This window comes from Theropithecus gelada, chromosome 12 (assembly GCF_003255815.1).
Source record: "Theropithecus gelada isolate Dixy chromosome 12, Tgel_1.0, whole genome shotgun sequence".
Lineage (NCBI taxonomy): Eukaryota > Metazoa > Chordata > Mammalia > Primates > Cercopithecidae > Theropithecus > Theropithecus gelada.
Genome location: NC_037680.1, coordinates 54,755,142 through 54,776,378, shown reverse-complemented (window position 1 = coordinate 54,776,378; position 21,237 = coordinate 54,755,142). Strand labels below are relative to the sequence as shown.

At 39.6% G+C, this 21,237-nt stretch overlaps 1 protein-coding gene across 5 annotated transcripts in view; it reads right to left on the bottom strand.

Annotated features, from left to right (window-relative positions):
- The window catches only part of OSBPL6 (oxysterol binding protein like 6), a 211,985-nt gene that overhangs the window by 35,229 nt on the left and 155,519 nt on the right, over positions 1-21,237 (bottom strand). For 3 of the 5 annotated variants that reach the window (XM_025404428.1, XM_025404431.1, XM_025404429.1), the window contains 2 exons: positions 15,836-16,001; positions 4,931-5,064 (listed from right to left, as the gene is read on the bottom strand). In XM_025404428.1, coding sequence (XP_025260213.1) covers positions 4,931-5,064; positions 15,836-16,001 — 300 coding nt within the window. Of the gene's footprint in view, positions 1-4,930; positions 5,065-15,835; positions 16,002-20,832; positions 20,908-21,237 lie in introns of all 5 variants that reach the window. The other 2 variants (XM_025404426.1, XM_025404427.1) reach the window with 1 other exon arrangement.

Below are 21,237 nucleotides of genomic sequence, written 5' to 3'. Positions count from 1 at the left end.
CATCTCTACTAAAAAATACAAAAAACTAGCCGGGCGTGGTGGCGGGCGCCTGTAGTCCCAGCTACTCGGGAGGCGGAAGCAGGAGAATGGCGTGAACCCGGAAGGCGGAGCTTGCAGTGAGCTGAGATCCGGACACTGCACTCCAGCCTGGGTGACAGAGGAAGACTCCATCTCAAAAAAAAAAAAGGCCGGGCGCGGTGGCTCAAGCCTGTAATCCCAGCACTTTGGGAGGCCGAGACGGGTGGATCACGAGGTCAGGAGATCGAGACCATCGTGGCTAACATGGTGAAACCCCGTCTCTACTAAAAAATAACAAAAAACTAGCCGGGCGATGTGGCGGACGCCTGTAGTCCCAGCTACTCGGGAGGCTGAGGCAGGAGAATGGCGTGAACCCGGGAGGTGGAGCTTGCAGTGAGCTGAGATCCGGCCACTGCACTCCAGCCTGGGCGACAGAGCTAGACTCCGTCTCAAAAAAAAAAAAAAAAAAGTTTTAGACTACTAAATAAGTTTGTTTGTTTGCTTTAGAGACAGGATCTTACTCTGTTGCCCAGGCTGGAGTGCAGTGGTGGTATCATGGCTCACTGTAATCTTGAACTCCTGGGTGCAAGGAATTCTCCTGCCTCCACCTCCCAAAGAATTGGGATTATAGGCATAAGCCACTGTGCGTGGCCTAAAGATGTTATTTAAATTCAGTCTCTCTCCCTCCTCCCCTCTCTGAGGGACACCTGGCTTTTTTTCTGGACCCCAGTAAAATATCTGGGAGTTTAACTGATGACATTTGAATACGGACCAAACATGTCTTTAGGCTGCCTATAATGACACTATAATGTGAAGTTATGCTAATTCAAAAACATACTCAGAACAGGGAGAGCAATGGTCTCAATGTACTCAAGCTAATTAGTACTTGATCAATCTTAAGCGCTACATTAAAAGAGGGACAGCGAGAACAGAGTTGGCCAACCAGGAGGGCTGATCAGTTGCTTTCCACCCTCACTATTTTCTTATCTGCTGGCCCTTTTTTCTCAAGATATAAAGATGCTGAGACTGCCAAATTCCAGGGCAGATGGTCAGTCTATATATTAGTTGCTACTACATTGGATTCTGTTAACCTTTTCCTTCCTGAGACTATTGAAACTCCCCTTGGTCTCAATGGTCATCACTTCTAAATCCTCTGGCTGCTTCCCCTGAGTGTCCATCAACGGCTTCTCTTTCTTGGCCTGTCTTATTTTATTTTATTTTATTTTGTGACAGAGTCTTGCTCTGTTGCCCAGGCTGGAGTGATCTCGGCTCACTGCAACCTCTGCCTCCTGGGTTCAAGCAATTCTCCTGCCTCAGCCTTCCAAGTAGCTGGGACTACAGGCATGTGCCATCAAGCCTGTCTAAGTTTTACATTTTGTAGAGATGGGGTTTCGTCATGTTGGCCAGGCTGGTTTCAAACTCCTGACCTCAGATGATTCACCAGCCTTGGCCTCCTAAAGTGCTGGGATTAAGGTGTGAGCCACCGCACCCGGCCACTTGGCCTGTTTTTTTTTTTTTTTTTCTTTTTGAGATGGAGTTTCACTCTCTCCTTGCTCAGGCTGGAGTGCAATGGCGCGATCTCAGCTCATTGCAACCTCTGCCTCCCAGGTTCAAGTGATTCTCCTGCCTCAATCTCCCAAGTAGCTAGGATTACAGGAGCCCACCACCACGCCCAATTAATGTTTGTATTTTCAGTAGAGATGGAGTTTCGCCTGTTGGCCAGGCTGGTCTCGAACTCCTGACTTCATGATCCACCCATCTCGGCCTCCCAAAGTGCTGGGATTACAGGCGTGAGCCACCACGCCCGGCCGGCCTGTTGTTTAAATGTTAATGTTCTCTATAGCAGCAGGAGCACAACTGACCCTTTTATTCTGACTGCAATGCAATTCGTCAACATCTATAACTGCCCTGATATGCAGGGGCATCCATCTTCCTCTCTAGCCTAGACCTGTCTTCTGAGCTCTAGACATAAATATCTAATTGCCTGTAAAATGCCCCACAGACACCTCAATCTCCACAGAAATCCATCATCATATACCTAAAGCAAACCAGCTCCTCTTATAGTCCCACCTTGGGGAAAATAACTTTCACATACCCACTTATCCAAGTAAAAACCCTGGACTGTCTTGATTTTGTGTTCTTGTCCCTTTCTAATATTCTGCTGATCTCCAAGCCATGCTGATTCTCCCTCCTGGGTGTCTTTGAAATGTATTCCCTCCTTCTACCAATGCTGGCATGGCACTTCCTCAGTTTAGGAATATCATCTCAAGTGTACAAGCTCTTCTCAAATTATCTCAAACACCATAAGAATCTGTCCAACTAGTCTTGCCTCCCAATTCCACCTACCCTCCATACTGTACCAGAGTAATCTTTCTAATATGCAGAAATATGCCATAATAATTCTAATTTCTGGCATTATCATTTACCAGTTAAAATTGTTAAGCCCTCCCTTCACTGACAGGATAAATCCAAAACCCTTTGTGTAGTCCCTGATGAGCTGGTTCTTGCCTACTTAATCAGCTACTCTTAAGAGTAATTCTTCCTTGTTCATCTCATACTTCTTCCACTACGAACTACCTGCCATTCTCCAGACATCTCTCCCATGGCCTAACCATGAATAGCAATTTGTTAGAAAGGAGTGAACTGTCAGTAGACTTAAATACCTTAAGCAAAGGCTGCTGTGGTTTCCAAAAAGGAGTCCACATTTAGAGGTGATGGGAATAGATGGCCAGTGGGGGTGCGACTACCCCGAGGGGAGGGCATGGACACACACGGGAATGTGAACATCACCAAAATGCTGGGATGACACACAACTGTAAACACTGAATTATCTATTGGATAGGCTGTAATGGTCTATTTGAAACTTAATAGTTCCAAATTATTTTCACATCTTTCAAGGCTAAAATTGAGATTTTTTTGTAAAAATAAATAACAATAACAAACAATCCAACAAAAATCTATTGAGGCTCTACCTTTAGATGCAAATAAATATGTTTTGACAAGAGAGGGAAATATTTTAACCCCAAGGAAGCACAGTTGATCAAATTTTGCTTTATTTTACTTTTGTCATATTAGCATTGGGCCCTTCCTTGTGAGCGGTTGCTGTCTATTCAGGCCAGGTTGAAGGTCTGATTCCTCCAAGAAGCCTGATCTGTGGCTCTGCTCTCAGCTCAGGGATCTCCCATTCCTCTGAGCAAACAGAGCCCTGGAAATCTGCACCACCATGTATTGCTGTGAATGTACTATGGCGTGCTCCATTTCACTGTTTCCTGCTCATCTCATGAATCAGATCATGAGCTTGCTGGGAACATGGCCAGGGCTACTTTTACTGTGGTGTTCTGTACCTTGCATAATACCTAGCATATAGTCACCTGAATGGAATACAATGAATAAGGGAATGAATAAATGCATAACTGTTGTAAGATTTCTCTTTATAATTATTTCTAATTTCACCTGAAGCCCGACCCGAGATCTCTATTTACCATTCTCTGTTTCACCTACAAGCAAATAAAAGCAAGCAAGCAGGCAAGCAAGAAACAAATGCATTTTCTTGTTTTTCTTAATAAAGCTTGACTTCTATCTCTAAGCCTCCATCACTAAATACATCTGAAGGAACCGTTGCAACACTTAGGGGGACAAGAATGTATTTTATATGTTTACAGGATGACATTTGAATGTTTACTCGACCATTATTTTGATCTTTCTGATTCACGATACTTTCAGAATAATGATTTGGAAGACCAGTTAATGTCAACTGAGTGTTCCACCTATCCATAACATGAGAAGGGTCCAGGGAAAGCCATTAAAATGTTCTTCTAAATAAAGCCCTCTGCAGACTGGCAGAATCATAGCGGATTTTCACGCTCATGCTCCTGAGACCCCTGGCTTTGTACTGGAAGCAGCATATGCCCCTCAGCTGACAGTGTTTTATGGATAATGCAGAAAGTGTGGCCCAGATAACAACATCCATGACATGAAACTTAACACTCAAAATACGCTGACAGTTCAGGGACATAAAACATGGTGACACGGTGTAAGTCTACTTTTTAGGGACTGAGGGAAACTGTTCAAGCAGGATCTGCTCCACACGGAGAACCACTTACCCAGGATTTGCTTGCTCCTTCACTCTGATCCAAGGCACCAGGAAGCGAATAATATTTTATATAAACACCGAGTTCTCACAAAATCACATTACAACATTGAATTCTCAAAGGAGTTAAGGTCAGTGCATTTATAGACTAAAGAAAATACTTCTAAGGAACTACTCAGTTGAAAAAAGCATAAGCACAGCTCTAAAGGATTTTTATCAGAAATTTCAACTTTGATGTAGATACATAGGGGTTTGATTAGTATTAATAAGATCAACTCTATAATATATATTGAAATATAAAAGGCTAGTTCAGGGAGCATAACTTAGGAAGAAAACCTCAAGAGTGCAAATCAGAAAAGAAAAAAATGGGTGACAGTAATCAGTAATTTTCAACAGATTAAGATGTAAGTGGGAAAAATACTAAGTGTGGAAGATCTAGTACCTTTTAAATAAATATTTACTATTGGACTGAATATATCCTGGAACACATTTCAGATGTATAGGTCAAATAAATGCATGATTCTTTTTTTAAAATCAGGGGCTACCTTATAAATGACCTTAGAGAAGCATTAAGTGTTCAACTGGCCAAAATTACCATTATATGCTTACAAACAAGTTTGATTTATTTTCACTCTTACCTTGACATTTTGGGGAAGAAAAGTAATACACTCTAATACCGACACTGCAGTCTTTTGGGGGAATTTCTGCGAACTGTACTATCCCCATGACTAGCCACCTCCCTGCCAGCTCCCCATCTTTTGATCTTTCGTCTTACAGGGTAGGGAGTGTGTCACGTACATGCAAACACACACTCTCGTCTACCTGAGACAGTGACTGTCGGAGCCGTGCCATCTGCGTGCTGTGGCCTTTACTGTGATCCTGCTCGGAAACCATCTGCTTCAGCTTCTCCTTCTCTATAGCTATGCTATTAAACGCAGACTTCAAAAGAGAATGCACTGGGTGGGGAGAAAAGTGAGAAAAAACTGTCAGATATGTGCAGAAAGAATACACAATATAAATTTCTCCAGACTTTCACTCACAAATAGACATTTTCTGGAAAGGCTATGTAATGGTCTAATTAAAAATTAGGCTTCAAAAGGAATCTTTATCAGAATATCTATACTCCACACAAGTATTACAATGGCAATTGATCAGAGTGAAAAATTTGGTTTTTATACCAGACAGACCAACAAAAATTTGGAAGTAGTATGTAAAATATCAAGACCAATGCAAAGTATCAATATTTAGAAATTAATTTATAATCCCTAGAAAGAATAGGGAACAAGTTTACTTGCCATATTTGATTATCATATTTGAGCAGTTCTGTGTAGCATAAAGTCTCACGTAAATCATTTAGAACTATCCAAAAACCATTTTCTAAAGGACGCACCCAAAAAGAGCATTTTATGCATTCTGCCAACATAAAACAGCTGGCTGATCAAGAAGTTTTGACTGGTTCTCTTGGAGGTAGGAAATGATATGCTGTTAAGAACAGCACTTGTGTTACTTTCTCAGACAGGAATATCTTGTTGTTAACGTGCTTTGATTTAAAAGCAACAATAAAAACAACACCCCCTCCCCATTTGGTACATACCTAACAAATTAGCATTGGTAAAATCTGAGGCAGTCTTCAATCATGAACTACAAAAAGGTTGACTTTCCAACATCTATTTTTATAACAGAGTTCCTATAATATGCAAAGTATTCTAAAATAGGTATTTCCTTATTTGAGAAAGGTATTTATAAAAGTGGAAATTTTTAGTGTAAAATAGAGTGGCTGAATTATAGGGGGAGAATGGCAGGATCACAAGGGATTCACGATCTATTGCTATGGCAATTGGCAGGATCGCTTCCTTTTTGAAGGCTGAATAATATTCCATTGTGTATGTGTATACCACAGTTTCTTTACCATTTGTCCACTGACAGATGCAATGAACATGTGTGTGCAGATAACTTTACAACAGGGTGATTTCATTTCCTGTGGATATATGCCTAGAAGAGGGACTGCTGGGTCATATAGTAGTTCTATTTTTAATTCTTTTAAGAATCTCTGTACTGTTTTCCAGTGTACATGGTTGCACCAATGTACATTCCCAACAACAGCATACAAAGGTTTCCTTTTCTCCACACCCTTGCCAACACTTGTCTTTTTAATAGCTATCCTATCAGGTGTGAGGTGGTGGTGCATAGTGGTTTTGATTTGCATTTCCCTAATGATTAGTGATGCTGATCACCTTTTCATGACCTTGTTGGTCATTCTTATGTCATCTTTGGCGAAGTATCTACTCAGATGCTTTGCTCATTTTAAAATCAGGTTATATGTTTTCTTTTAAAGAAACATTTTTATTTATTTAATTTTTATGAGACAAGGTCTCATTCTGTTGTCTATTGTGGAGTACAGTGGCCTGATCATAGCTCACTGTAACCTTTAACTCCTGGGCTTAAGTGATCCTCCCACCTCAGCCTCTCGAGTAGCTAGGACTACAGGCACACATTACCATGCCTGGCTGATTTTTTAATTTTATTTTTTGTAGACATGGAGTCTCACTATGTTGCTCACGCTTGTCTCGAACTCCTGGCCTCAAGTAAAGGTTATATGTTTCCTTCCTATTGAGTGTATGAGTTCTTTATACATCCTGGATATTAACCCCTTATCTGATACATGGGTTGCAAATATTTTTTCCCATTCTGTAGGTTATCTTTTTATTTTGTTGATTGTTTTCTTTGCTGTGCAGAAGCTTATTTTTAAAAATTTACACAACAAGGTTTTTAATTTGAAATTTTCCATTTATTTAGTTTTGATTTTTTAGCCTGAATTTTTGGTGTTATATCTAAGAAATCCGTTGCCAAGAACAATGTCAAGGAGCTTCTGCTCTATGTTTTCTTCTAGGAGTTTTACAGTTTCAGGTCTTACATTTAGGTCTTTTATCTATTTTGAGTTCACTTTTGTGTATGGTGTAAGATAAGGGTCCAATTTCATTCTTTTGCATGTGGAAGTCTGGTTTTCTCAGCATCTTTCATTGAATAAATTATCCTTTTCTCATTGTGTCTTTTTGGTGCCTTTTTTGAAAATTAGTTGATCATATATGTTTGGATTTATCTTGAGGCTCTCTTTTCTGTTCCAGTGGTCAATGTATCTGTTTTTAAGCCAATACCCTACTATTTTGATTACTATAGCTTTCTAATATAATTTTAAATCAGAAAGCATGATGTTTTCAACTTTGTTTTTTTCCCCCCAGGTTGCTCTGGTTATCAAATTCTTTTGTGGTTCTATGTGAATTTTATCTATTTTCATGTTTTTAATTTATTATACTTTAAATTCTAGGGTACATGGCACAACATGCAGGTTTGATACATAGGTATACATGTGCCATGTTGGTTTGCTGCACCCATCGACTCACTATTTACATTAGGTATTTCTCCTAATGCTATCTCTCCCCCCGCCTCTGACCCCTGGACAGGCCCCAGTGTGTGACGTTCCTTGCCCTGTGTCCAAGTGTTCTCATTGTTCAAATCCCACCTATGAGTAAGAACATGTGGTGTTTGGTTCTCTGTCTTTGTGATAGTTTGCTGAGAATGATGGTTTCTAGCTTCATCCATGTCCCTGCAAAGGACATGGACTTATCCTTTTTTATGGCTGCATAGTATTCCATGGTGTATATGTGCCACATTTTCTTAATCCAGTTTATCACTGGTGGACATTTGGGTTGGTTCCAAGTCTTTGCTATTGTTAATAGTGCCACAATAAACATACACGTGCATGTGCCTTTATAGTAGCATGATTTATAATCCTTTGGGTATATACCCAGTAATGGGATCACTGGGTCAAATGGTATTTCTAGTTTTAGATCCTTGAAGAGTCACCACATGGTTTTCCACAATGGCTGAACTAATTTACACTCCCACCAGCAGTGTAAAAGCGTTCCTATTTCTCCACATCCTCTCCAGCATCTCTTGTTTCCTGACTTTTTAATGATCGTCATTCTAACTGTCATGAGATGGTATCTCATTGTAGTTTTGATTTGCATTTCTCTGATGACCAGTGATGATAAGCATTTTTTCATGTGTCTGTTGGCTGCATAAATGTCTTCTTTTGAGAAGTGTCTGTTCATATCCTTCACCCACTTTTTGATGGGATTTTTTTTATTGTAAATTTGTTTGAGTTCTTTGTAGATTCTGGATATTAGGCCGTTGTCAGATGAGTAGATTGTAAACATTTTCTCCCATTCTGTAGGTTGCCTGTTCACTATGATGGTAGGTTCTTTTGCTGTGCAGAAGCTCTTTAGTTTAATTAGATCCCATTTGTCTATTTTGGCTTTTGTTCCCATTGCTTTTGGTGTTTTAGTCATGAAGTCCTTGCCCATGTCTATGTCCTGAATAGTATTGCTAAGGTTTTCTTCTAGGGTTTTTATGGTTTTAGATCTAACATTTGAGTCTTTAATTCAGCTTGAATTAATTTTTGTATAAGGTGTACGGAAGGGATCAAGTTTCAGCTTTCTACATATGGCTAGCCAGTTTTCCCAGCACCATTTATTAAATAGGGAATCCTTTCCCCATTTCTTGTTTTTGTCAGGTTTGTCAAAGATCAGATGGGTGTAGATGTGTGGTGTTATTTCTGAGGCCTCTGTTCTGTTCCATTGGTCTATGTATCTGTTTTGGTACCAGTACCATGCTGTTTTGGTTACTGTAGCCTTGTAGTATAGTTTGAAGTCAGGTAGCATGATGCCTCCAGCTTTGTTCTTTTTACTTAGGATTGTCTTGGCAATGAGGGCTCTTTTTTGGTTCTGTATGAACTTTAAAGTAGTTTTTTCCAATTCTGTGAAGAAAGTCATTGGTAGCTTGATGGGGATGGCATTGAATCTATAAATTACCTTTGGCAGTATGGCCATTTTCACTATATTGATTCTTCCTATCCATGAGCATGGAATGTTCTTCCATTTGTTTGTGTCCTCTTTCATTTCATTGTGCAGTGGTTTGTAGTTCTCCTTGAAGAGGTCCTTCACATCCCCTTGTAAGTTGTATTCCTAGGTATTTTGCTCTCTTTGTAGCAATTGTGAAAGGGAGTTCATTCATAATTTGGCTCTCTGTTTGTCTATTGTTGGTGTATAGGAATGCTTGTGATTTTTGCACATTTATTTTGTATCCTGAGACTTTGCTGAAGTTGCTTATCAGCTTAAGGAGATTTGGGGCTGAGGCGATGGGGTTTTCAAAATATACAATCATGTCATCTGCAAACAGGGACAATTTGACTTCCTCTTTTCCTAACTGAATATTCTTTATTTCTTTCTCTTGCCTGATTGCCGTGGCCAGAACTTCCAACACTATGTTGAATAGGAGTGGTGAGAGAGGGCATTCTTGTCTTGTGCCAGTTTTCAAAGGGAATGCTTCCAGTTTTTGCCCAGTCAGTATGATATTGGCTGTGGGTTTGTCATAAATAGCTCTTATTATTTTGAGATATGTTCCATTGATACCTAGTTTATTGAGAGATTTTAGCATGAAAGGCTGTTGAATTTTGTTGAAGGCCTTTTCTGCATCTATTGAGATAATCATGTGGTTTTTGTCATTGGTTCTGTTTATGTAATGGATTACGTTTATTGATTTGTGTATGTTGAACCAGCATTGCATCCCAGGGATGAAGCCAACTTGATCATGGTGGATAAGCTTTTGGATGTGCTACTGGATTTGGTTGGCCAGTATTTTATTGAGGATTTTCGCATCGATGTTTATCAGGGATATTGGTCTAAAAATCTCTTTTTTTGTTGTGTCTCTGCCAGACTTTGGTATCAGGATGATGCTAGCCTCATAAAATGAGTTAGGGAGGATTCCCTCTTTTTCTATTGATTGGAGTATTTTCAGAAGGAAAGGTACCAGCTCCTCCTTGTACCTCTGGTAGAATTCGGCTATGAATCCATCTGGTCCTGTACTTTTTTTTGGTTGGTAGGCTATTAATTATTGCTTCAATTTCAGAGCCTGTTATTGGTCTATTCAGAGATTCAACTTCTTCCCGGTTTAGTCTTGGGAGGGTGTATGTGTCCAGGAATTTATCAATTTCTTCTAGATTTTCTAGTTTATTTGCGTAGAGGTGTTTCTAGTATTCTCTGATGGTAGTTTGCATTTCTGTGGGGTCGGTGGTGATATCCCCTTTATCTTTTTTTTATTGCATCTATGTGATTCTTCTCTCTTTTCTAATTTATTAGTCTTGCTAGTGGTCTCTCAATTTTGTTGATCTCTTAAAAAAAAAAAAAACCAGCTCCTGGATTCATTAATTTTTTGGAGGGTTTTTTTGTGTCTCTATCTCTTTCAGTTCTGCTCTGCTCTTAGTTATTTCGTGCCTTCTGCTAGCTTTTGAATTTGTTTGCTCTTGCTTCTCTAGTTCTTTTAATTGTGATGTTGGGTGTCGGTTTTTGGATCTTTCCTGCTTTCTCTTGTGGGCATTTAGTGGTATAAATTTCCATCTACACACTGCTTTAAATGTGTCCCAGAGATTCTGGTACGTCGTGTTTTTGTTCTCATTGGTTTCAAAAAACATCGTTATTTCTGCCTTCATTTCGTTAATTACCCAGTAGTCATTAAGAAGCAGGTTGTTCAGTTTCCATGTAGTTGTGCAGTTTTGAGTGAGTTTCTTAATCCTGAGTCCTAATTTGATTGCATTGTGGTCTCAGAGACAGTCTGTTGTGATTTCTGTTCTTTTACATTTGTTGAGGAGTGCTTTACTTACAATTATGTGGTCAATTTTAGAATAAGTGTGATGTGGTGCTGAGAAGAATGTACATTCTGTTAATTTGGGGTGGAGAGTTCTGTAGATGTCTATTAGGTTTGCTTGGTGCGGAGCTGAGTTGAAGTCCTGGATATCCTTGTTAACCTTCTGTCTCATTGATCTAATATTGACAGTGGGGTGTTTAGTCTCCCATTATTATTGTGTGGGAGTCTAAGTCTCCTTGTAGGTCTCTAAGGACTTGCCTTGTGAACCTGGGTGCTCCTGTATTGGGTACATATATATTTAGGATAGTTAGCTCTTCTTGTTGAATTAATTCCTTTACCATTATTTAGTGGCCTTCTTTGTCTCTTTTGATCTTTGTTGGTTTAAAGCCTGTTTTATCAGAGACTAGGATTGCAACCCCTGCTCTTTTTGCTTCCATTTGCTTGGTAGATCTTCCTCCATCCCTTTACTTTGAGCCTATGTGTATCTCTGCACGTGAGATGGGTCTCCTGAATACATACTGATGGGTCTTGACTCTTTATCCAATTTGCCAGTCTATGTCTTTTAATTGGGGCATTTAGTCCATTTACATTTAAGGTTAATATTGTTATGTGTGAATTTAATCCTGTCATTATGATGTTTGCTCGTTATTTTGCCCATTAACTGATGCAGTTTCTTCATAGCATCGATGATGGTCTTTACAATTTGGCATGTTTTTGCAGTGGCCAGTACTGGTTGTTTCTTTCCACGTTTAGTGCTTACAATTTGGCATGTTTTTGCAGTGGCCAGTACTGGTTGTTTCTTTCCATGCTTAGTGCTTCCTTCAAGAGCTCTTGCAAGGCAGGCCTGGTGTTGACAAAATCTCTCAGCATTTGCTTGTCTGTAAGGGATTTTATTTCTCCTTCACTTATGAAGCTTAGTTTGGCTGGATATGAAATTCTGGGTTGAAAATTCTTTTCTTTAAGAATCTTGAATATTGGCCCCTACTCTCTTCTGGTTTGTAGGGTTTCTGCTGAGAGATCCACTGTTAGCCTGATGGGATTCCCTTTGTGGGTAACCGGACCTTTCTCTCTGGCTGCGCTTAACATTTTTTCCTTCATATCAACCTTGGTGAATCTGACAATTACTTGTCTTGGGGTTCCTCTTCTCGAGGAGTATCTTTGTGGTGTTCTCTGTATTTCCTGAATTTGAATGTTGGCCTGACTTGCTAGGTTGGGGAAGTTCTCCTGGATAATATCCTGAAGAGTGTTTTCCAGCTTGGTTCCATTACTCCGTCACTTTCAGGTACGCTTATCAAGTGTAGATTTGGTCTTTTCACATAGTCCCATATTTCTTGGAGACTTTGTTCGTTTCTTTTCACTCTTTTTTCTCTAACCTTGTCTTCTTGCTTTATTTCATTAATTTGATCTTCAATCACTGATACCCTTTCTTCCACTTGATTGAATTGGCTATTGAAGCTTGTGCATGTATCACGAAGTTCTTGTGCCATGGTTTTCAGCTCCATCAGGTCATTTAAGGTCTTCTCTACACTATTTATTCTAGTTAGCCATTCATCTAACCTTTTTTCAAGGTTTTTAGCTTCCTTGTGATGGGTTAGAACATGCTCCTTTAGCTTGGAGAAGTTTGTTATTACTGACCTTCTAAAGCCTACTTATGCCAACTCATAAAAGTCATTCTCTGTCTAGCTTTGTTCCATTGCTGGCAAGGAGTTGCGATCCTTTGGAGGAGAAGAGGTGCTCTGGCTGTTAGAATTTTCAGCTTTTCTGCTATGGTTTCTCTCCATCTTTGTGGTTTTATCCACCTTTGGTCTTTGATGTTGGTGACCTACAAACAGGGTTTTGGTGTGGATGACCCTTTTGTTGATGTTGATGCTATTCCTTTCTGTTTGTTAGTTTTCCTTCTAACAGTCAGGTTCCTCAGCTTCTGGTCTGTTGGAGTTTGCTGGAGGTGCACTCCAGACCATTTGACTGGGTATCAACAGCGGAGGCTGCAGAACAGCAATTATTGCTGCCTGATCCTTCCTCTGGAAGCTGCATCCCAGAGAGGCACCCACCTATATGAGGTGTCTGTTGGCCCCTACTGGGAGGTGTTTCCCAGTTAGGCTACATGGGGGTCAGGGACCCACTTGAGGAGGCAGTCTGTCTGTTCTCAGAGTTCAAACGCCATGCTGGGAGAGCCACTGCTCTCTTCAGAACTGTCAGACAGGGAAGTTTAAGTCTCCAGAAGTTGTCTGCTGCCTTTTACTTAGCTATGTCCTGCCCACAGAGGTGGAGTCTATAGAGGGAGTAGGCCTTGCTGAGCTGCGGTGGGCTCTGCCCAGTTCGAGCTTCCTGGCTGCTTTGTTTACCCACTCAAGCCTCAGCAATGGTGGACGCCCCTCCCCCAGCCAGGCTGCCGCTTCGCAGTTCGATCTCAGACTGCTGTGCTAGCAGTGAGCGAGGCTTCGTGGGTGTGGGACCCACCAAGCCAGGCATGGGAGAGAATCTCCTTGTCTGCCGGTTGCCAAGACCTTGGGAAAAGCGCAGTATTTGGGTGGGAGTGTCCCGTTTTTCCAGGTACAGTCTGTCATGCCTTCCCTTGGCTAGGAAAGGGAAATCTCCTGACCCCTTGCATTTCCTGGGAGAGGCGATGCCCCACTCTGCTTTGGCTTACCCTTCGTGGGCTGCACCCACTGTCCAACCAGTCCCAGTGAGATGAACCAGATACCTCAGTTGGAAATGCAGAAATCACCCATTTTCTGTGTTGATCACGCTGGGAGCTGCAGACTGGAGTTGTTCCTATTCTGCCATCTTGGAATGGAGTGCCCATGTGAATTTTATTATTGTTTTTCCTATATCTTGGAAGAGTGTCATTAGCATTTTGATAGGAATTATATTGAATCTGTATATTTCTTTAGGTAGTATGAACTTTTTTTAGCTGTTATTTTAGGTTTAGGGGTAACAGGTGAAGGTTTGTTACATAGGTAAACATGTGTCATGCGGGTTCATTGTACAGATTATTTCACTACTCAAGTATTAAGCCCAGTACCCAATAGTTATCTTCTCTGTTCCTCTCCCTCCTCCCACCCTCCACCCTCAAATAGGCTCCAGTGTTTTTTGCTTGTGTTTCTTCTTTGTGTTCATAAGTTGTTGTCATTTAGCCCCCACTTGTAGTGAGAACACGTGGTATTTGGTTTTCTATTCCTGCATTAGTTTGCTGAGGATAATAACCTCTAGCTCTATCCATTTTCCTGCAAAACACATGATCTTGTTCTTTTTTATGGCTGCAAGTATGAACATTCTAACAACATAACTTTTTGATCCATGAGCATGAAATATCTTTTGTTTATTTGTGTCCTCTTTAATTTCTTTCATCATTTTTTTTTATAGTTCTCAGTGTACAGGTTTTTCAACTCCTTGGTTAAATTTATTCCTAAGTATTTTATTTTGTCATAAATAGGATTGATCTTGATTTCTTTTTCAGCTATGTTGTTATTCGTGTATAGAATAACAGGGTTTTGTATGTTCATTGTATATTCTGCAACTTTAATGAATTCATTCATTAGCTCTAACAGTTTCTTGGTGGCATCTTTGGGGTTTTCTAAACATAGGATCATGTCATCTGCAAATAGAGATCATTTTACTTTTTCCTTTCTGATTTGGATACCTTTTATTTCTTTTTGTTGTCTAATTGCTCTTGATAGTACTTCCAGTACCATGTTGAATAGAAGCAGGAGGAGTGGACCACCTTGCCTTGTACCAGATCTTAGAGGAAAAGCTTTCCATTTCTCCCCACTAAGTGATGTTAGCTGTGTGTTTTTCATAAACAGCCTTTATTATAATCTGTTGAGAAACTTTCCTTCTATACTTAAACCATTAAGAGTTCTTTTTAATCAAGAAAGGGTATTGAACTTTGACAAATGCTTTTTCTGCAAATGACATGATTATGTGGTTTTTTTCTTTCAGTTGGTTAATGTGATGTATCATTCAACAGAAGCTTTAAAACTCTGTTGATACTTGGATTTCCTAGAAGGTTCAGAATTGCAACCAAATACACAAAGTTTTCCTGGGCCTGCCTTCCAAAGTACCATCTTCCCTTAGCAGCTGTGCCATACTCATATATTCAACTCCCGCATTTGTGGTCACACTCTACCTTTTGCACCTCCTTCCCCAAAGTAGAAGTTACTGGTTATAAATCAATGCTGTTACATAAACAAATTAATATTGCTCTCGTCTTCTTTATGTTAAATTTTCAATGAGGCTTGTTGTGTAAATTAAATTGTTATCATCAGCCACAGAGCATAAAGAAGAGGCTCAAATGTGGAATCAATTTCCCCTCAAATCTGAGCTGGCCTATAGTGCTTTGACCAATAGAATACAACGGAAGTAGAATGCCACACCAGTTCCAGAGCTGGCCTTGAAGAGGACGAGCAGCTTCCACTGCCAGGCTCTTGGAACCCTAAACTGCCATGGAGAGGAAGGGGGCATAGTTGTGTGCAGCCTTCCAGCTGTCCAGCTAACATGCTAGGCACAGGAGGGAAGCCACCTTGGGTCTTTCAGCCCAGTTCAACCTGCAGCCGAATCCTAGTGACTGGGGCTAGTCGAAGACACGTGGCTCAGAGGTTTCGCTGCTTAGCTGAGCCCTGCCTGAATTCCCGACCCACAAATTGTAAAGTCCAATAAATGAGTATTATTTAATAAAAAAAGAAATAAACAGAATCTAAAGAGAACCAATAAATACGTATTAAATGATAACTAAGACACATTGAAAAAAACGTTGAGTAGTAGTATCTTGCCAGATTGTGTATAATTTATTTATATCCCACCCCCATGGCACTTTCTTTCTTTAGTCAAAACTGTAAACCTGTGATGTGTGATCTTCCAACAGGCAAGCATCATGTCCTGTTGCATTTTTGTATATAGAACTTCAACCACTATATAAAACCATTTAGTCTTTCTAACATTACCACAAAGACAAAGATAAAAGAACAAAGGATAATCTTTCATCAAAGAGAGCTTCTTTAAAGGGCGCATTACTTTTGTTATTACCTTTCTGTGCGATTAGACAAAATTCTTCTTGCAGCTTTGTATAATCTGTTGAACTTTCCAGAGGGTCAGTGAGGTGGCTAGGGGGAGTCTGAAATTCAATATCTGCACAAAGGTTGGGGTTGGAGGAATGCAAGCGAACTGGTGACATGGTAGCACTGAAAGGAACCTGAAAGGGGAAGACACAAATTATTAAAGAGCAACAGTGCATTGTTTCACATTCTCCTACACAGAAAAGACCTCTCCTATTCTTCAAAATAATAGATTCCTCTCTGATAACACACTTGGAGACACTCAGTACTCATTTATTTTGCAGGCGGTTGGGGTGGGAAGAGGGAGTCTCATTTCCCATTATTGATTTAGAACTGCCACAAACTCACCGATTTTTCAGTTACAGAGAGAAATGACTACAGAATGACAGGAATAAAAGATATAATCTCAGGCAAGCTTAAACTCTGAACTCATACTTGCACCTCAAAAATAACTGGCAGAAAAACAGCAGTCTGAACTGTGATGTAGCTGACCTTCTCTTAACAGTCTGGACTATCTGAGCCTGGAGCAGGATCTTACTAAACCTGTAAAATTCAAGAGATGCATATACTGGAAGATTCACTTACTCTGTAGCCATTAAATAAAAAACAAATCAGGCTTAATAGTAAATACAGTAATGGCTTAAAGAGACTCACACTTATTTTGGAAATTGACTTACTAAATTTTATATTAGTAAATGAAATATATATTATATAAATCACTGTGGTTTACCTTTGTATGTTACACACAACTCTATTACATATATGCACATGGTTCATGAACCGGCCAATACCGAGAAGCAGTAAGTAGAAAAAGTCATATTACTATAGATTTTTCCACATGGCTAGAGGTACTTCCTTGCCCAGGCTGGATACGGACTAGGCTCCTGATGGGTGGAGGCAAAGCACCTTTTCCTCCCCTTTAAGAAGGCTTTACCCAAACATTACAAATGTCAGTCAAACATTCCTGGAAAGGAAAATACCAATTCTTCCTGCAAATCAGATCACAAATAACTTCTCCTTAATTCTTATTGCACAGATGTGCATTCAATTATTTTCAAGAACCAGACTCTTAGACTCCACCACAGGTTGGAATTTTGTGTAACTGATAGGATAATTCACACCCCCTAGCTAACGGGGAATGTGCTGTGGGAGGAAGGAACCATTACCCTCTGACGGATATGTATGTCAGGACCTCTTCTTTTTTAATTTTTTGGTTTTTGCTTTAAAATTCCTAACATATTTGGTGAGAGAAAGGGGGAAGGAGAAGAGGGCACGTTTTCTCCAAGGATTTAGAGGACAAATGGAAGAGATGGAAAGAACCAAAATATCTGGCCTGAGCTGCAGGTTGAGGGCAGTTGAGACAGAGCATCCTTCTGATGCAGCATTGTCCTGGCAAGGATTTATTTCTCTTAAAAGATATCCAAGACTTACTGGGGAAGAAAGTGAGCATGAAGCTTTCCCCCCAAATTCAGCTAAGCTAAGCATGTTAATATATGTTATTTGAAGCATTTGGTATCTGGAGTCATCAAAGGAACCCTGCCTCATCTTCTTTGGAGAACTTGGCTACACTGGGCTGGGAGATGATTGTTAAACAGCTTGTTTATCAATATTATCAGGCTGAAAAGTTCTGTCTATTCTAGATTTGAGACCCAGAAGTGGCCAATAAGCCATTTAAGAAAACGGAGTGCTGGGGTTCAATACTCTGCTGGAATCCTGTCCAGGTAACTTAATAATAACAAGGACTGAGGACCTTTTAGGATACGTACAAAGGAATGGTATTTATGTGGCAGGATGTCAGAAGATAGAGAAAGGAAGTTCTGACCCTAACTGTGGTGATGCTAAATCTAGAAAGAACCGTCAGCCCCTTGAGGGACACAGAATCCATGGAAAAGTTGCTGGAGATTAGGATGTCATGGGGAGAGACTCTGAGTGAAAAAAATAGGTAGATCTGAGAGTTTTCAGAATTAATGATACAGTTTTCTGATATAAGGAACTAGAACAGCATTAAGAAAAATAAATGTGGGTCTTTGGTAATATGTTGAGCATCATGGAGAAGGATTTTTATCTGCATTCAGGTGCCTTCAACACTCCAAGGACTCACATGGCTTGGAAAAGGAGTCTCTTCCTTGAGCGGGTGAGGAGTGGGGTCATGAGAGTTGGTGGGAAGCTTATATAGAGGCCATTATGCAGTAAAAACCCAGGGAGTCCAGGAAGGACCCAGACTTGTCCCTGAGATAAATTATTATTCCTCTATTAAATGTTGGAGTCAGATGCTGAGAAGAAAAACATAAGTTACAAACTTATATTTTGAACATAATGGAAACTTAAACTGGCTATTAAAACAGTAAAAGTGGTTTTGCGTATTACCCATAGGGAAAGAGACTTGAATGTTCCATTCAAATTGTAATCAGATGGTTTCCTGGGAAATTGAGAACTAATCTTCATATACTTCTGACTGAAAATGTTTATATATTGGCATACCTTTTTTTGTTAAAAAGAGGTATGTAGAATGGGTCATTTTAATTGAGGGCTTTTGAGAATACAAATTGGGATGTATTAATCTAACCCTAATTGAATATCTGTTCAGACTGGGGACTTATTTACTCAGCTTTTTATTCATCAATTTGAGTATTATGGGATTCAAAAATCTAAGTGGTAACCGGTTTCTCTGTCAGTGATGGCTGGAGTGCAAGCTGCCTACAGCTCTCCACGTTTATATCTGAGAACCCTCAACACTCAATTTGGGCCTTTCTACTTTGTGCAGGAAAGAAATTCAAGGCCTTCTTGTAAGTCCTATGACAGGAGGGAAGCCCGATCCTAGAATATTCTGGTAGCATTAGGAGATGCTCTTAACACCTGTCCATGAAGAAGTCAAAAGCGAAATGAGTTGACAATGGAGTTGCTGACAGTGAAATTCAGCAATGGTAGACATGAAAGTCTACACAGTAGGTCTAAGATAGATAGTATGCTTACAGGACTCATCAAGCCAGTGGGAAAAGTCTCCTGCTGTTGCTATTCTGCACTATGTGTACAGAGATTCTTTGAGGGTACTGACTGCATTGGGATCCTCAGTGTTCTTCCATGGGGAAGAGCCAGTATTTCTCTTTTTCCAGTCTCCTGTTCTGTTGGGTCTGGCTGCTGTTGTGAGTTGGCTATTCTGAATGCTAGCGCTAAGAGTCATCAAGAATAAATTTCTGAAACATCTGCTAGATGTTGCAGCATTTTGGTATGGAGACAAAGCTATAGATCCTGGAGTAGCCAGTCCCCCTAGTTATTCATGAATACATTATTAAATGTTGCCAGTAGCTTTTCTTACTACATGCCACTAAGTTTTTCTCATAACTTCTATAGTCACAGCTAACCTGGGAAGTGGGCATTAATGATTTCTTCTTTTAAAAGCTCTTTCTCTTCTACTGCCAATTTTAAAAATATGAACCCATTCTATTCAAATAGGTACTAATCTCAGTTTTATTATATTCACTGTATGTATCTGCAATTTAAAAAATTAACACAGAAGAGACAGAATCACTTCTCTGCATGGCATCTTAGATGTATATTGCTTAAGAAAACAGTGTTTTCATAAAATGATGGACTGTTCCTTCCATACTAAGTTGTTATCTCTAATAACCATGTGTATTTATTAATTTTATAAATGGAAAATTACCTTTAATAATATTGAACTGATTATATGTGCATCTATTGTCAGAATCTGTTACCACATCAGTGTCATGGGATTTATTCATCTGCATTTGAATACATGCATAAGATATACATGGACCATGAAAGCTATTTCAATAATTTGTTTGTTCAAATGTTTACAAAACTGTGAGTTTAAGAGTCAGTTCCCTAATAAATTCCAAGTCACTGGTTCATTTCATAATCAAAAGCAAATTTGTTTCTCAGTCTAGCTAAACACCCAGATATAAGGCAAGAGCCAATTACTAATCATAAAGTAGAAAGCCACCAATCCTCACATCAGCATCCATTCTCCTGTAATGCAGCCAAAACTTTTTCATATTTTTTTCAGCAATTCTAGTCTTCAAATACATTCCACCCTTAGTGACAGCAAGACTGTTGTTAATTAAGGAAGTATTATCTAATAGCCAAAAAACTAACATCTATGATTGCTATGAACTCAGTAAACTATATTTTACGAAGTTCATAGGCTCTCATGATTAAACAAAGTTTTTAATTGACTTTTATCCAGCAAGGAGTTCTTGTGTTTTGATACTCTATTTTATATTCTGTAGACAAGTCATTCACTACCCATTTGCCTTATCTACCTCAGTATGTTCTCTACTCTCCTTATATCCATTCTATTTTCTCTCAGAAAAAAAAAAAAAGCCTCTAGATATGGATTAAATACCATAAAACTGTCTTTATTTTTGTCATTTCCACACTACAATTTCTAATTTTCATGTCAATATTCTCTTCAGAAAACAATTTTCCCTTGCTAAGTGTAACTTGGGTAGCCATTTAGAGATGACAGCAAAATTCACCTTTTCTTACCCTCTCATTTCTTTATTCTCACATCCTTTTCAAATAGTCACACTGCTACAAAAAAAAGCACAATTTATGTCTGTAGTAACATGACTTTTCTTAGGAAAAGAGAAATTAGTTAGCAAAAGTTCCAATATCAGTATGGTAAAAAAGAAAAAAATATATATAATTTAAGGAAAGCTCACATCATGGGGCACTGCACTCAATTTTGCAAATTTGACTTAAATTATGTCTTCACGTATAGCAAAAGAACTGGATTATATAATAGTTCTCCATTGTAAAAAGGAATACCCGTGTTTGACTCCTGCCATGCAAAGACAGCCAGAGAACATGCGAAAGCTATGCTGCCATGATTGGGCTACAGGTGACACCATCACACACCAGTGGCACCATCAGGACAAGGGGGTCACCCTTGTACACAGGTTTTCATTCTTATTAAACTTCCACTTGAGATTGAAATCCACTCACTGTTGTAGCCACTGCTGCCGCTAGCCTCTGCCGGCGCCGAGTTGTGCTGAACTGGCCCTTCACAGGTGGCCCTTCCTGACAGTGAATGGGAGAAGAGAAGGGGGGAGGAAACACAGGACGGGGGAGGAAAGGATGGAAGATGGGAGGATGAAAGATAATCAGACAAGGAGAGGGACAGTTTTTAACTGAAGTCGACTTTTCTTACATCAGCATCGAAAAGAGCTCACAGGGGCGTTCATGCTATGAGAAATGTTCATTGCTGTCATTGCAGATTACTCAAACACCTGAATTCTATTTGCTGACTATAACTCACACCCCAAAAGGAGACGGAGTTATAAACTGATGGACAGCCTGCAATTTTAAGGTAAAATAAATATGCATACTGTTTTATTCATATGATATCAT